Raw genomic sequence first — 15,990 nt, 5'->3', positions numbered from 1 at the left:
GACCCAGCAGCTTGCAACACGTTGTTTCCACAGCTTGGACGTCGCTTTCGCTGGGGTCCGAGCGGAACCAATTGAATGCACAAGCAACGATTGTTCAATCTAGCTCCAGTGTCCACTGGGCCTCCATATGGCTACTCGAGCTTTGATATTGTCATCTGGCCCGCCATCGAATCAGATCAATTTCATCGATGTAGAGGGAAGTTTGAAGAGGTCAAGCACAGAGTGTGAAAACAGAAGCAGCGCGATATGACCCAATCGACTGCAAAGGCCCAATTGCCTTCTCTAATTACACAACGCCTCTAGCTTCCTGCAAGAGCGGCACGGAATCACAGCCTGAGGGGTCTAGGCTGAGGCACGACGGCGGCGATTGACCACTCGTTTTCAGCCTCGCGCAGCCTTGTGCGGCGTTCAGCCTTGTGCAGTCATGTGCAGCCTCGCGCAGCTGCGCGAAATAGAAAGAGCTGCTAACCAGCTCAACTGCCCGACTGCTGTTCGTCTTCTACCAAGCAATTAAGTCCATACTCAACCGCAGCTGTCCACGATGGCCTGGCCGCACTGGCGCAGTCCAAGTGTTATGTTTGCCGCGCTCGTCTGCGCTATCATTTTCTCCGCCGGCCACCATGCCTTCTACCAAAGTCTGGACAGGCATCCGGCGCCTACGAGACTCGACGAGAAAGTAAAATTTCTGGGCACAAGCGTCAATGTACAGGAGCGGAATACGGCAATCGGTACGGCCTTCGCGTTCGTCGTACGCGCTTGCTTGGCTCTTTCCGTCTCTATCGCCTACCTACAAGCAGTGATGTGGAGCCTGTCTCGAGGCGAACAACGATCAGTTCCCGTTGGAAATATGAATGTCATCATGTCGGTACTGGGGAACATCGTATCACTCGGCAATGTCAAGATGTGGTGGAGACGCCCAGCATTATTCTTGATTGCCCTTTCTGCTTGGTACCGCTAGCAATCCTCCATATGGGTGCCCTGCTGATGTTTGTGTTAGGTTGATACCTATTGCCACCATCATCACGCCCGCCACACTGTCCGTGGCTGTGACCTTCCCGCCACCGCAAAGCCTGCATGTCCCTCGCGTGGATTTTACCAGCTTCCGCCTGTTAGCCGACATGGTTGGTGGCGGCCCCTTTACCTATGGGGGTTATTTCGAAACCTACAATTACAACGGACCAAGGCAAGCGGTCCGAAGCACCGCACTCGCGAGCGCTACCCGAGGCGAAATCCTACAAGTGCAGCCGCCGGCTGTAAACTCCAGCTGGAATGTGGAATTCACCGCTCCCACGCTGCGATGCGCATCAATGGAAGCAGTAGCGGCGCGAGGTGTTCTTAAAAACATCGCGTTTTACGCGATGAATGCCACTATTGACTATATGGAGGAGCCGCGCGGGCCTGGATTTGTCGCCTGGTCTGGCAGAGAGGCCCCTTTCGGAAAGGCTTACACATACCTTGCAGCTCCACCGAGCAGCGAGATGGTGCTGGACGACCTTTTGCCCGGCTATTCCAATTTTGAGATTCAACCACTGACAGGGTGGTCAATGGACAGGTCGGCCGGCCACAGCACTGCTGCCGGCCCTGCCGGCCGATTCAGCGGCCGTGTCCGTCCGTCCGGACGAGAGCCTCTCATTGGCCATGCCGTCCACCGGAGCCCTGTCCGCTGTTCGCCTTGCCTAATTAGGAAGGATGTTGAAAAATGAAGCCAGAGGAAGGTGTTGTTAGCCCTCTATTCGCACGTCTGTCTGCTGGCTGTTGCCTTCATATGAGCTTGACATCTCACTGTCCACGTCGCCGCTAAAGTGATCGTCTTGCGCTCTTACCACCTCCTTTGTGTGTCTCTTCAACACAAAGTCGTTCTTGAACCAATTTCGCAGTAGTTGGTGTGATTGTGCGTAGTCTGTCTTCGTCTGCCACCTCTCATTGTCGAGAACGTGGCCAGCTAAGCTAAACTCACGCTCACACGCGCTCGAGCTCGCCGGCGTGGCCAGTAGGTCGAATGCTAGCTTGGACAACAATGGATATCGCTGGCGATTGTCACGCCACCATTGGACGACATTAATAGGCTTGTTGCCAACCATATAAGGTGTCAGAGGCTCGGCAAGATAACGCTGCAGATCGTCTTGCAACACAGTGTCCGTGAGCATTAACGATGCCGTGTAATCGTCGACCTCGCGTTCACGTGTCGCCGGCCTAGTTGTTGGTGCTGGACACCGCATCTTATACTCATTATAGAGCTCTTCAATCGCGTGTCGTGCCTTCACTGTCCATAGCGTGGACGCCTCGATATCGTCTTGATTCTGCTGCTGCGACTGCCGTTGCTTGCACTTCGCTTTCGCCTTATTCTTGCGCTGCGTATTGTCGTCTTTCATACCACCCCAGTGCTGCTCGAACCAGCTCATCTTGAGCGATGGATGTAACGCCACGGCGGCACGGTAGGCAGGCGTGCGATCGCTGAGTCGATAGTACTTGTCGAGCTTCTTCCAACCAAGATTGACTATCGCCTTAAGGTGTGAGTTGGCCGCGTGTTCATGGTCTGACTTCGCCTTCTCAAGTGTAGTTAGCAGTGACTCCAAAGCTGTCAACGACTGCCACAATCCACCGAAGTGTTGGCCATCTGCTTGGACCTTCAGCGACGCCATCTTCAGCGGCTTGAGAAGCTTCAATATCTCCTTCAACTCGGCCCAGTCATCCGCGGTGAGTATGTCTTCACGAAGGTCGTCAATGAACTGTAAGCAATACAGCTCTATTGGATCTTTGAGCTCGAGGCCACGCTCGATCATGTCGTGGTCAGATTGCCACTTAATCCCGCCGTTCAACACTAGCTCGACAAGTCGTGTGTCTGCCTCGCGTTGTTTTGATCGAAAGACGTGTCGTCGTGCCTCGCTATAGTGAGCATGGATCACGATATTATGGAGCTTGCCAACACAGCCCTTCTTTCGCCATGCTGTCTGACGATCGACGGCATTACGTAGAGATAGAGCGCGTTGAAACTCGTATACGATCTCGCTGTCTTCGAGCTCCTCGTCTTCCTTATTCATGTCGTTGCAAGCCTGGTCAATACACTCGATGTCGACGCCGTAGAGCATAGCCTTAACGACTAAGTTGATGAAGTGGCCAGCGCAGCGAAGGCGGCACTTGTGAGGGTGTCGGAGACTTGGTATTTCGCGCCTAATAGCTTCGATCGTCGTGTCGTTGTTAGACGCGTTGTCGGCCATAAAGTAGGTCAGTTTGGACGCGATATCATACTGTCTGATCAGCTTGAGAAGGATGTTTGCCTGCTCTTCACCAGTGTGATTGCCATAGGTTGGTACGAGTCCAATAAGTACTGTCTTCAGCTGATAGTCCTTATCGAAGTAGTGAGCATGAACACCTAAGAAGTCGGTGCCGCCATCGATGTCTGCTAGCCACGCGTCAAACGACAAAGCGATGCCGCTTATCGCCGTAGCCATATCGCTCTTTACTCGAGGCAGTGTCTTCTTACACAAGTCGACGATCCAAGCTCGCGGGGTGTTGTGAGAAGTAGGGAATAGCATCTCGAGAACAGGTTGACGATACGTAGCTAGCCGCTTCAGTCGTTCAGATGCTAGAGCGCGAAGTGAGTGCTCATCTGTTACGGCATACTCGAGGAATAGCGACCTCCACTCGGTACGATCAACAGGAGTCTTCTCGGTCGTCCTTTGACGCTTGATCATACTAGCGATGTTGCCGTCGTCTACCGGACGCCTCTTACACTGCTTGTACGTGCCATCGAGCTCGTAGCCATGCTTGCCTAGGTGTCTGCGTATCGAGTTCGTTCCTCCACCAGTCCGAATGACCTTCACCTTCCTGTGATCCTTATGGCTGCTGTCGAAGCACAGACGACACAGCCAGTAGTTGGTGAAGCTCTGAAGATGCGTAACAGCCTCACCATGCTGCCAGACCCACGCTCTGTGCTCTGCCTTGCCTGGCGGTGTCGGGTAAAAGTCGCGAAGAGCTTTTCCATCGACGAGGAAGCCGGTCCGCGTATAACGCGTCCGGAGGACGGTTCCGAGCTGCGATTCGGCGTGGATTTGTGTCAGGTCGATGCTGTGGGTGGCGCTTATGCTGGAGGTACCGCCTGCCATCGTGGTGTGTGCGTAAATGCCAATGATCAGGTGGGCGATCGAGGGACTTTGGCATGTGAAGGAAACGCGTCCCCAGTCGCGTTCTGAGAAGTCGCGCGTGGGAGGTCGGCGCACGGGCCGGCGTCTCTGCAGGCTGGCATCTGACCAATCAAACACGCTCTTATTCATCAATTGACCCAGACCCTAACAACACCCCTAGGAACGACATTCTCATCAACAAGGTCAATTCACATGCCATGGACACCGGTGATTCACTTACATGTCCGGACGGACGCTAGCATTAATAATGCCGGCCGGCAGATACCCCATTAGCTGTCCATCCGGCCGGACACCGTCCGGACGGCATGGCCACGAAAAATGACCCGTCCATTGACCACCCTGACCACTGACCGTAGGCGTGGCAATCATGCCTTCAATGATGTCAATGGAAGGCTCATTTTACACATCATATTACCAGACCTGGATCGGCGACAATCCAAACAGCACTTTATCAGAGCGGGTCGCTATTCTGCAAGAGTCTTCGACCATCATTCAGTGCAGCGCACACAAGTCTAATTACACGACAAAATTCGATTTTGTCAACGGACGTCAAACGGTCAACACAAATATCTCAGACATTGACGAGGCGACCTTGAACGCCACCGCCTTTGTACTGTCTAACTTCACTCAGATCGTGGACAGTAGTAACAGCTCGGGCTCACGACCGACGACTTGTCCCAATTTTGGCACGGACGATAAGTGCGTAGTGAATTTGCAGCTAATTAACGACTTGTCCTATCAGGCCATATTCGAGGCCTTCATAGAGACTTTCATCGGAATGGTACATTGGAGAAGGGTAGGATCACGAGAGCGAAGATTTCTGTTTACGTCCACGTCCCAAGTCCAGAGTACAATATTAGCGCGCAGTCCTGAACTCGCTTTCCTGCATGAGCCCAATGACTTGCTGGGCGATATCGCGAAAACCATGCAAGAGCAAGCTTCCGCACAACATGATGCACCTTTTACTGGCTTGGACATGGCATCCCTCCTCCCGTCACCCATCACACAGACGCAGTCTCTGGGACGAGCTCTAGAGGAATTGTTTCAAAACATAACTATCAGCTTAATGGGCGTGCCAGAGTTACAGTGAGTCTTCAACGCGCCTCTACAGTATATCGACCCCTACTAATATAGATTCCGCAGAGCTAACGAGTCCTCGATATTCTATCCCGAGCCTACGCTTGTAGAGTTCACCATGGAAGAGAGCGTCTACGCCTATGCCGCCACGAAGCTCTGGCTAGCTTATGGTCTCGCAATCGGTGTGACAACGCTCATAGTCGTCTTTGCATGCGTCGCCATAATGCTAAATCAGGCTTCGTACAGCAACGACTTCTCGACATGGCTACGACTCTCGTTGGGATCAGATATCAGCAACGACTTCGAAGGCAAGGATCTGGCTGGTGAAGACCCATTGCCGGAGTACATTGAAAATGCTTCGATCGAATTCCCGCACGCTCATCGAGGAGATCAGTCTTCTGCTGCTGCCTATGGTCTAATGCAAGTACAGCGGGAACATGTGGAGCCTAAATCGAGTCGGAGTGATATCGCAGAATATGGAGGAGATCGACGATCACGAGGATTGCAAGCTACACATTTGCTGTAGGCTGTTTCGTGTGACGTTCTAGCAGGCTCAGACACGATTGAGAGTTCGGGATACCTGAGTACAGTACCTGTGATACCATGAACAAGCGGCATTGTTTGCACATTTTTTGTCAAGCATTCGTGCTCAGAGGCAACACGATATTCGGCAGTGGTGAGTCCGCATTTTTGCTAATCATTTCATGTCCCGATTGATCTTGGCAGCTCGCAAACAGTCCGCGCACCTCTCCAATATACCGCTTCGGCCTCGAAAAGTCTGCCATGACACACTATGCCCACCATTACTTTGCACTGGCTTTCTCACTTGGCCGCGATGCGATCAATGCAGGCAACGTCGACCGAATAGTTGAGCAATATATGCTCGATAGCAATGAGAGATCATGCACTTAATCGGATGTATCGCTTGAGCTGTGGATAGGTGGCCGAGTCGGCTGAGGGATCCATTAGTCGTTTGAGCATTGACAGCTGCAATGAGTCGAGCCTGTGGGTTGAGCACGGACAGGTAGATTGAACATGGACGGACAGGTAGGCCGAGGTCTTCACCGGTGGGCTGAGCACGGACAGATGGGCCGAGCATTGACAAGTTGGCAGGTGAGTTGAGCTGTCCATATATGAGTTCAGCTTTGAATGGGTGGGTTGAGCACGGACATATGGGTTGAGCACGGACAGGTGAGCTGAAATTCGATCGAGCATTGACAGGTCCGTTGAGCTTTTCACAAGTGAGCTGAGCTTCGCACATGTAGGCTGAGCACGGACAAATAGGTTGAGTATGGACGGCCAAGTTGAACATGGACAGGTGGGTTCAGCTTTCGACGCATGGGTTGAGCATTGACATGTCAGTGGAGCTTCTCAAGTGATCAGCCGAGCTTCTGAAGGGTCACTTGGGCTTCGAGATGGTCGGCCAAGCACTGATACAGGCAGTGGAGCCTGTCCAAGTCGATCTGTCCTCCTGCTCTGTCAAGTCTGCTCTCACGATGTCAAGCGAACTTTGACGAGATCAAGCGAGAGATGCAGACACGGGGCCGGCACAACAAGGTCTATTGGCTTCGAAACGTTCGTCACGATCCGCGCATCTTCTCTGTCGGACTGATGCAAAGCGAATTGGTCATTGAATTTCCGATAAGCGATGTGAGCTACGACAGGTCGGATGAGGATTGATCTGGTCCGTTGATCTATGTTGAGAGATCGGTTGATCTGTGAAGACAGCCGGGTCGACATCCCATAATGGCTCGGTTGATCTACTTTGACTGGCCGATGGAGCTTTGACGGGTCATTTCATCTGGAATAATAGGTCAATGGATCTCCAACGACAGGTCGATCGATCTCCGGTGATGGGTCGGTTGGTCTGCGTCGATAGGTCGTTTGAGCTCTGAAAACATGTCGGTTGAGCATCGACCATGCAGGTTGAGCTACGACATAGTCAATTGAGCTTACACCATGTCAAGCCAGCGTTAGCGATATCAAGCGAGCTTTGGCGAAGCAGAGCGAACTTTCCCCCAGCCAAGAGGACTCCGTGCAAGTCAAGCAGACCTCACGAGTGCGCCTGGGCTTAGAGGATGATATCTTCACTTGCGTGTTGTCAAGCGAGCTTAAACGAGGTCAGCCGAGCTTGTGCCGTTTCAGACGCGCTCGAAATGAGTAGAATGAACTTGTAAAATATGGGAAATAGTTCGATGCATCTATTCATGCAATGCTGGTGTCCCTGTCCTCTGAAGATCCATTTGCTTCTTCTGTGGTCATCACGCTGGCATCAATGCCACTTCTAGACCTTGTATCGCCCTCATAATTCATACAATGTACAGCTGTTCCTTGCGGGTCGCTCGCTCGCTTCAAAAATGCCACGCCATGCTTTGGCTTCCAACGCTTCGCCATCATAATGCTATTGTTCCTCAACACTCCTCCTCGTCGTACACGGCATCCACCTCTGCCCAGCCCATTCGCCACCTCTCGCCGCCAAAGTCGCCTTTCATCCTCAGCTGTCGCGCCATTGTTGCATTTTCACGCCAGCAGCGTGCTGAGTAGTCGTCGCCGACGGAAATGAGGTTTCCTTCTGTCGTCCAGGCTACTGATGTTACTTCCTTGTGGTGTCCTCCGACCAAGGCTGTACCACGGTTGTGAATCGGCAGGTCCGAGGCTGCGGTGGCTGAAGCTGACGATCGCTGCGAGGACTTCGGTGCTACAAAGAGCTCGTCATCGTCATCATCATCTTCTTGCGATGGCCGCTCAGGGCGGGGAACATGACGCTCGTCGGTTGGGAACAGGACTGGACAGTGGTTGGAGCTGCCGATCGCGAGCATTTCGCCCTTGTCACCTGCTGTTGGTCGCAACGCCGCTTTGATGTAAAAGGTAGCCAGGCGCAGCTGCGGATGCTTGAATCCATACAGTGGTCCCATTCCAGACATCGGTTGCTTAAGCATGCGGCGTCTACTGGGCCCAGTCGACATCTCGGGTGCATTGCCAAGGACAATTTGGTTCATTGAGTATGCATAGACAGTCCAGTCTCTGCAGACAGTGTACAGTCTGCTCCCATCGCCCGATAGCGCCATAGAGTTGATACCAAAGTTGCGCTTGCTATTGTGCACTGCTGGCACGGAAGTGCTTGACAGAGGGACTGGTGCCTTGCGACAAGACATTCCGGCATTGCGGAGGTCCCATAGCTTGACAGACGCATCGACTTCGCTAGAGGTAACCACCAGGTGCTCCCGTCCATTTGGTAGGTGATGGAACGAGGTGATCGATAGCTCATCTCTGTTCTCAATGTTGTATGGCCGCTTGTCAGACATGTGCCCATAGCCAACATCAAGAGACTTTCCAAAGCGTGTCTCGGGAGAAGTGCCGCCGCTGCGAGTTTTAAGAGATGTTCGGAAGTTCTGTACTGCAGATTTGCTGCCGCAGCGGAGGTCCCAGAGTTGAATAGTACCATCGCGAGAGCTCGTAGTTATCATGTTGTCGTCGTTGGGCTGGAAGCGGACTTGCTTGACGCTGCTCTTGTGTCCTGTCAAGATGCAGATTGTCCGCTGTGATTGCATGTCAACCACGCGAGCCGTCTGGTCACCACTCGCTGTGGCCAGAATATAGTCGTCGGAGCTGAAGGCAATGTCCATGACGGCATTGCTGTGCACCTTGAACTTGACATGCGTCTTGCTGAAGTCGGAACTCTCCGATGAGTCCAGTAGATGCACCGAGCCTTCTTCATCGCCTACAGCGACGAGCGGGTTTGTATTGCATGCGACGGTACAGAATGGCAAAGCGGACCCACGAAAGACACGAGAGTCCTTGGGAGTCGTCACGAAGCCGGCAGTCTCTGTTCGCCAGTCCCCAGCATGATCGACGCCTCGGAAGCCTCGCGATGTCGCCGTGTAGCCACCAAAACTTCGCTCCATGATACGTCGGGAAGGGCCAGGTCGGCGCAGTCGTTGTATTGGCTTTGGAAATGGTTGGAGATGCTGCATTAGATCGGGCAATGTCTCTGCCTCGGAAAGCTCGTCATCGAAGATGTCTATGGGTTCGACTGTTTGCCCGTGTCGTAGTGGCGAAGATTGCAGCGGCGAACTACCCACGTCGATTGAAAACTTCCGACGCTTCAGCGGTCTTGTCGACTCGAACCCCGACTCGCCCAGGAAGTCGTCGGCTTTATAGTCGCCTGCAGCTCTACGATTGACCCCATTCTTGGTGATGTCTCGCAATTGTCGGCCTGCTCGACTCGTGCGACTGTGCCTGGACGAGACCGACTTCTGCGGTTGGAAGAACTTCTTGAATCGGCGCGGAGTGATGGTAGGCAATGCCTTAACTCTCTGTGTGCTGTGAATATCGGAAGCTCTGCTCTGCGGTCTGGGAGGCGAAGACTGGAAGTTCTCTTTCCCGATGGATATCTGATGCTGCTCGAAGTAGTGACTCTCTTGAGATGAAGGCGGCGGCAGGTCTGCCATGGTGGTCGACGTGAGATGAGAAAGGCGCGATGCTGCAGGCCGGATGGGAGACTGCAGACGAGAGTGCAGAGAGTAGAGGTGGGAAGAGGAGCGGTGGCTGGCCACTTTACAGTGCAGACGCGAGAAACGCGTACAGAGGAGCAGAGTCGCGTCTGAGAGGAATTAAGGTTTCGGCCTGACTAAGCGCCGACATGCCGACCTCGAAAAAAGTCGGTGCTGCGCGAGCTGCGGAGAAAGATGTGAGAGAGCTCTGCGATAATTCGACATTTCACTTTACCTGCTGTTCGGCTCTGCCCTGCACATTCGCCATGGCACCCGTCAAAAGAAAGGCCGTCACCGATGAGCGGCCGAGCAAAAAAGCAAAGCCGGCAGACGTGAAAGAAGTGAAAGAGAGTGCCAGCAAACCGGACAGGACCGAGTCGCGAAAGGAAGAGAAGCGGAATGCTAAGGAGAAAAAAGAGCGACTGGCACGCAGTGGCGGCGAGCCTGGAGAAAAGAAGGCGCCTGTCAAGTCGATCTTGCAGCAGGAAGAGACAGCCTTCCCGAGAGGCGGCGGCAGTGTGTTAACGCCTATAGAGCGAAAGCAGATTGAGGCACAGGCAGAGCGCGATGTTCTATTCGAGCAAGAGACTGGACAAAAGGCCGGTACTGAGGACGACGATGGCGAATTGTTTGACGAGGCCGAGTCTGCACCTGCATCGAAGAAAAAGCGCAAGGCCGGACGAAAGAGCGACGGAATACCTAAAGTGGATGGAAGTGGCATCAAAATATCCGGGCTGAGCTACAAGTCACTCGCTGTAGGCAGTGTTGTTCTCGGCAGGGTGACAGCAATCACTGGTCGAGATATCGCGCTCGCGCTCCCACATAATCTGACAGGATATGTGCCCATCACCTCTGTGTCAGAACGATTGACGACGCGGATCGAGCGATTACTGGACGATGCCAAATCTGGTGCCGACGACAGTGATGAGGATGAAGACATCGATCTAAAGCAATTGTTCCATATCGGCCAATGGCTACGCGCTGTTGTCACTGCCACTGGCACAGATCCAGCAGAGGGAAAGAGCAAAAAGCACATCGAGCTGTCATTGGATCCTTCTGCAGTTAACGGAAGTCTGTCCGAGGAGAGTGTGGTAGTGAACAGCACCGTACAGGCAACTGTCAGAAGTGTTGAAGATCATGGTCTAGTTATGGACCTTGGTCTTGCGGACGACAGTGTCAAGGGTTTTGTCAGCAAGAAAGAGCTGGGTTCGGCGTACACTCTGGAAAAGATACAAGACGGACAGGTGATGCTTTGTCTGGTCACTGGCAAGGGCAGTAATGGAAAAGTCCTCAAGATCTCTCCAGACCCAAGCAGAATGTCGCTGGCATTGGGCGACAAAAAGTTGCCGACAGTCAACGATGCGCCATCAGTGGATGCATTTCTCCCTGGTACTGCTGTCGCTGTCTTGGTCACCGAGTCCGGAGTACAGGGCATCGCCGGCAAGATCATGGGCATGCTTGATGTGACAGCCGATGTCATACATGCGCAGGTCATTGGACTGGAAGACAAGGATGTCAGCAAAAAGTACAAGGTCGGCAGCAAAGTCTCGGCTCGCATCATTTATGCAATTCCTGGGGACGATGGGTCTCGGCGGGTGGGTATTTCGCTACTTGCACACACGTTGTCGCTCGTGCCGCCCCCTGGAAGACTCCCCGACATTGCAACGAAATCGTTGAAGGCTCAAGCGGCTGAGCTGGAGCAAATGCTGCCTATGTCGTCTATCGTTGAGGAGGCCAAAGTCACCCAGGTCTCGCCCAACAAAGGACTGTATCTCAGGATATGCACCAAAGTGGGACGGGAGGAGCGCGTCTCGACCGCTTTTGCACACATCTCGCAAATATCGGACAAGCGAATTGACTCACTGTCATCCACATCGGGCGCCTACACAATCGATTCTGCACACAAAGTACGCATCATTGGCTACAGTCCGGTCGACAACATGTACTATGTATCACTGAAACAGTCTGTGCTTGATCAAGCCTTCTTGCGTTTGGAAGATCTCATCGTCGGTGACCTCGTTAATGGCACAGTGGATAAGATTATTCTGGGAGGCACTACAGGCGTTACTGGAATCCTTGTTAAATTGAGCGACAACATCACTGGACTCGTGCCGGAACAGCATATCAGCGATGCGCAGCTGAAGAACCCCGAACGCAAATACCGCGAAGGCTTCCCAGTGAAGGCAAGAATTCTATCTGTGGACACAGAGAAGAGACATGTTCGTCTTACTTTGAAGAAGCAGCTGGTGGATGATGCCGACGGAAAGATCTGGAAAGCTTATGATGATCTGGAACCAGGTATGGAGAGCAAGGGCACCATCATCAAGCTGCATCCCAACGGAGCTGTCGTTCAATTTTATGGCCCGGTCAGAGCGTGGTTGCCAGTCGCAGAGATGAGCGAAACGTTCATTGAGCGTCCAGAGCAGCACTTTCGGCTCGGACAAACCATTCGCGCAAAAATTGTGTCTGTCAGTCCCGCCGCTCAGGAGATGAAGGTCACATGCAAGGACAGCGTCGCTTTTGACGAGGACCAGGAGCAGGCTTGGAACAATATCTCTGGCGGACAGCTCGTCAGTGGAACAGTAACTGAGAAGTCCACCGAGACTATCTCTGTCGATCTAGAGAGTGGGCTCAAGGGTATCATCCGTGTGATGCACTTGGTCGATGGCTCTCTCGCGAAGGCTGAGAAGGAGGCAAAGCGCATCCGCGTCGGACAGAAGCTGCAGAACTTGCTTGTGCTTGATAAACAGGATCGTAGCCAGACCGTGCTGCTGAGTAACAAGCCCAGCTTGGTCGAAGATGCGAAAACCGACAAGCTGATCAGTACTTTCTCTGACATCGCTCAAGGAGCCAAGGTTCGCGGATTCGTGAGGAACACTACAGCCGATGCAGTTTATGTCGAGTTCGCCAATGGCATCGTCGGTTTGCTGCCCAAGAGTCAGATCTTGGCTGAGTCCTTGAGCAAGCCTGAATTTGGTATGCGAAAGGACCAAACTTTGAACCTCTGGGTACTCGACATGGACCACACAGGGAAGCGGTTCCGCTTGACCATGCGCGAGCAAGCAGCATCTGCAGATCAAACTAGTAGCTCCACGCCTGCTACTCTCGACGCCCTGAGCAAACCTATCGACTCATCTCTGAAATCGATGTCAGATCTGGAGCCAGGCAAAATCACAAAGGCGCGGATTGCCTCCGTCCGTGCGACACAAATCAATGTCCGGCTCGCAGACAATGTTCAAGGGCGAGTGGATGTGAGCGAAGTCTTTGATTCTTGGGAAGAGATCACCAACAAAGCAGCTCCTTTGCAGAATTTCAAGCAAAACGATCTGATTGACGTCAAGGTCTTGGGTATCCATGACGCTCGCAACCACCGCTTCCTGCCTTTTAGCCACAGACAGGGCAAGACCCCGGTCTTCGAGCTCTCTGCAAAGAAATCTCGAGTGGAAAAGGACGACAAGTCTTTGCTCGAGCTTGATTCCGTGAAAGCGGGCTCAGCTCACCTCGCTTTTGTTAATAATCACGCTGAAAATTGTGTCTGGGTCAATCTCTCGCCAAATGTCCGGGGCCGAGTTGCTTTGATGGACTTGTCTAACGACGTCGGCCAATTGCAGAATGTGGAAAATCGTTTCCGCGTGGGATGTGCGTTGCGTGTCAAGGTCAAGGCCGCCGATATCAGCACTGGCCGACTAGACCTCACCGCCAGACAGGACGAAGCGTCAGCCGCCTTGACGCTCAAAGACTTGTCTCCAGGCATGGTGCTCCCTGCACGCGTGATCAAGTCCACTGAACGCGCAGTCACTGTTGAACTCGCGAAAGATCTGATCTGTCATGTGCCATTGGTCGAACTCAGCGACGACTACGATGAGATCAACCTTGCGCAGTACAACAAAAACGACATTGTGCGTGTCTGCGTGATCGGCGTCGATACCCCAAACAAGCGAGCCTTTGTCAGTTTGAGACCATCCAAGGTCCTGAGCTCCAGCCTGCCTGTCAAGGACCATCACATCTCGAATGTCTCCCAGGTGAAGGCTGGCGACATCGTACGTGGCTTTGTCAAGAAGGTCGCGGACAAAGGAGTTTTCATCTCACTTGGCGCCGACGTGGATGCTCTCGTTCGTATCGCAGATCTGAGCGACCAATTCGTGAAGGAATGGCGGTCAATCTTCGAAGTGGATCAACTTGTGAAGGGTCGCGTTCTCTCTGTCGACACAGAAAGCAAACAGATTCAACTGAGCTTGAAGCCGTCCCATGTCGGTGGCCACTACGAGCCGCCTCTTGGCATTACTGACATCGAAGTGGGCATGAACGTCACTGGAAGGGTGAGGAAAGTCGAGGATTTCGGTGCCTTCATCGACATTGACAACACCCAACCCCGACTTTCTGGTCTATGCCACAGGAGCGAAGTGGCTGCTCGACGAATCGAGGATGTTCGCAAGTTATACAGTGCCGGCGATGTGGTCAAGGCAAAGGTGCTGAGTGTTGATGTTGAGAACCGCAAGATCAGCTTGGGCTTGAAAGCCAGCTACTTCGCTAACGAAAGGGACGAAGTCGACGAGGACGAGGAAGAAGAGAGTGAAAGCGAAGACGTCGACATGGACGGCGGCGTTGAGCTCGAAGACGACTCGGAGGGCGGAATCGATATTGACCTAGCGGACGTTCAAGATGCAGACAGCGACGAAGAGGATGCGGCAGAAGATGCCATGGATGTTGACGAAGAGCCTACAGCAGTAAGTGGAGGTCTGAAAACCACTGGCTTCGATTGGGCAGGTGATAGCCTCGACGCAGAGACAAACGGCGCTGCTTACGAGTCAGAACCGGAGACCACGACCGTCAAAAAGAAGAAGAGAAAATCAGAGATCAAAGAAGATTTGACCGGCGATCTGGACAAGAACGGACCTCAAAGCAACAGCGATTTCGAAAGACGACTTCTCGGTGAGCCTAACAACTCGACTCTCTGGATCGAGTACATGGCATTCCAACTCCGCCTCAGCGAGGTCCAACAAGCACGCAACATTGCCGAGCGTGCTTTGCGCACCATCAACATTCGTGAGACCGACGAGAAGGCCAACATCTGGATCGCGTGGATCAACCTCGAAGTCGAATATGGTGACGACGAGACTGTAGAAGGAGTCTTTAAAAATGCATGCCAGGTGCAAGATCCTCTCGAGATGCACGAGAAACTCGCTTCCATCTACATCGATTCGGGCAAGCACAGCGAAGCAGATGCCATTTTTGAGCGCATCGTTGCCAACAAGAACTTCCGCGCTTCCCCAGATGTCTGGCTGAACTACGCGACGTTCCTGCTCAACAACCTCCGCAAGCCTGAACGAGCTCATGCGCTCTTATCAAAAGCTCTCCAATCTGTTGCCGTAAGCGAGCATCGTCTCTTGACAGCCAAATTCGCCGCCCTAGAGTTCCGAACAGCGGCTGGCGACCCTGAGCGTGGTCGCACAATGTTTGAAAACATTCTCGACGAATATCCAAAATGGAGCTCGGGTTGGGATATGTGGGTCGACATCGAGCGAAGCAGGATAGCCCACTGTGAGAGCGATGAAGCGAAAGCTGAGGCGATCGAGAAGACGAGGGCGTTGTTTGAGAGAACCATCAAGGCGCCAATGAAGAAGAGAAGGGCGAAGTTCGTTTTCAAGAAGTGGTTAGAGTTCGAGAATAAGGAGGGTGCGATGCCTGTGAGCGGCAAGAAGGGAAAGAAGGGAAATGCTGGTGGCAGTCAGGCTGAGAGAGTCACTGTTCTGGCGAGAGAATATGTGCAGAAGCTGGAGGAGAAGAAAGGTGGTGATGGCGACGATGAGGAGTAATTTGTGCTGGACTCGGGCATGGGCGAAACCAAAAGTGCAGGACGGACAAACTTGAATTGGTGTAGAATGTAACAATGTACAGCACGCATATGTGCAGAGAGCGTCATTTCATGGCCGTATGGATCTTTGGACCCGACTGTGAGTGCTGTTCCCGTTTCTCATAGCTTGCTTACTTTACTACCGAACGATGTGGATCGAGAGAACAATGATGGGAACGTGGTCTAGTCTTAGCTAATCAGATCGTGAGATGGAGAAAAGCTTAGGAAACTTTGTTGACAAGTTCCTGCAGATCAGGCGGAGGCGTGCTCTTCGAACACCATTTCAGGCAAGCGTTTGACCTATTCAGGTCATTCAAGTTCAATGATGTGCAGTGCTAGTCACGACCGAGGCTCGTTGACTAATTGACTTCAGCTCATAAGAAACGTGCAAACGCAAGTGCAGGATATTTTTGACAAGTAG

The 15,990-nt window shown here is 52.8% G+C and overlaps 3 protein-coding genes across 6 annotated transcripts; 2 read left to right on the top strand and 1 right to left on the bottom strand.

The window, feature by feature from the left end:
- Positions 1-4,512: 4,512 nt before the first annotated feature.
- Positions 4,513-5,748, top strand: CKM354_000981400 (uncharacterized protein; the record flags this gene model as incomplete). The annotated part of the gene is made up of 2 exons (XM_044805252.1): positions 4,513-5,231; positions 5,289-5,748. 2 exons carry the CDS (start codon positions 4,513-4,515, stop codon positions 5,746-5,748), a joined length of 1,179 nt encoding a protein of 392 aa, XP_044661187.1.
- Positions 5,749-7,633: 1,885 nt separating this feature from the next.
- Positions 7,634-9,673, bottom strand: CKM354_000981300 (uncharacterized protein; the record flags this gene model as incomplete). Its single annotated transcript, XM_044805251.1, has 1 exon — positions 7,634-9,673. One exon carries the CDS (start codon positions 9,671-9,673, stop codon positions 7,634-7,636), a length of 2,040 nt encoding a protein of 679 aa, XP_044661186.1.
- Positions 9,674-9,981: 308 nt separating this feature from the next.
- On the top strand, positions 9,982-15,531 carry CKM354_000981200 (uncharacterized protein; the record flags this gene model as incomplete). Of its 4 annotated transcripts, XM_044805250.1 has the most annotated exons (2): positions 9,982-14,319; positions 14,366-14,446. In XM_044805250.1, the coding sequence occupies 2 exons, from the start codon at positions 9,982-9,984 to the stop codon at positions 14,444-14,446; spliced, it is 4,419 nt and encodes a 1,472-aa protein (XP_044661185.1). The 4 variants fall into 4 exon arrangements, with proteins under 4 accessions (XP_044661185.1, XP_044661182.1, XP_044661183.1 ...); XM_044805247.1 differs by having other exon boundaries at positions 9,982-15,531; XM_044805248.1 differs by having other exon boundaries at positions 11,164-15,531.
- Between the last annotated feature and the right edge of the window lie 459 nt (positions 15,532-15,990).

Source organism: Cercospora kikuchii (assembly GCF_019650295.1).
Source record: "Cercospora kikuchii DNA, contig_00006, whole genome shotgun sequence".
NCBI classification, from domain to species: Eukaryota; Fungi; Ascomycota; class Dothideomycetes; order Mycosphaerellales; family Mycosphaerellaceae; genus Cercospora; species Cercospora kikuchii.
Note: the sequence above shows the minus strand (reverse complement) of the source record. Positions and strands in the feature narration are given on the sequence as shown.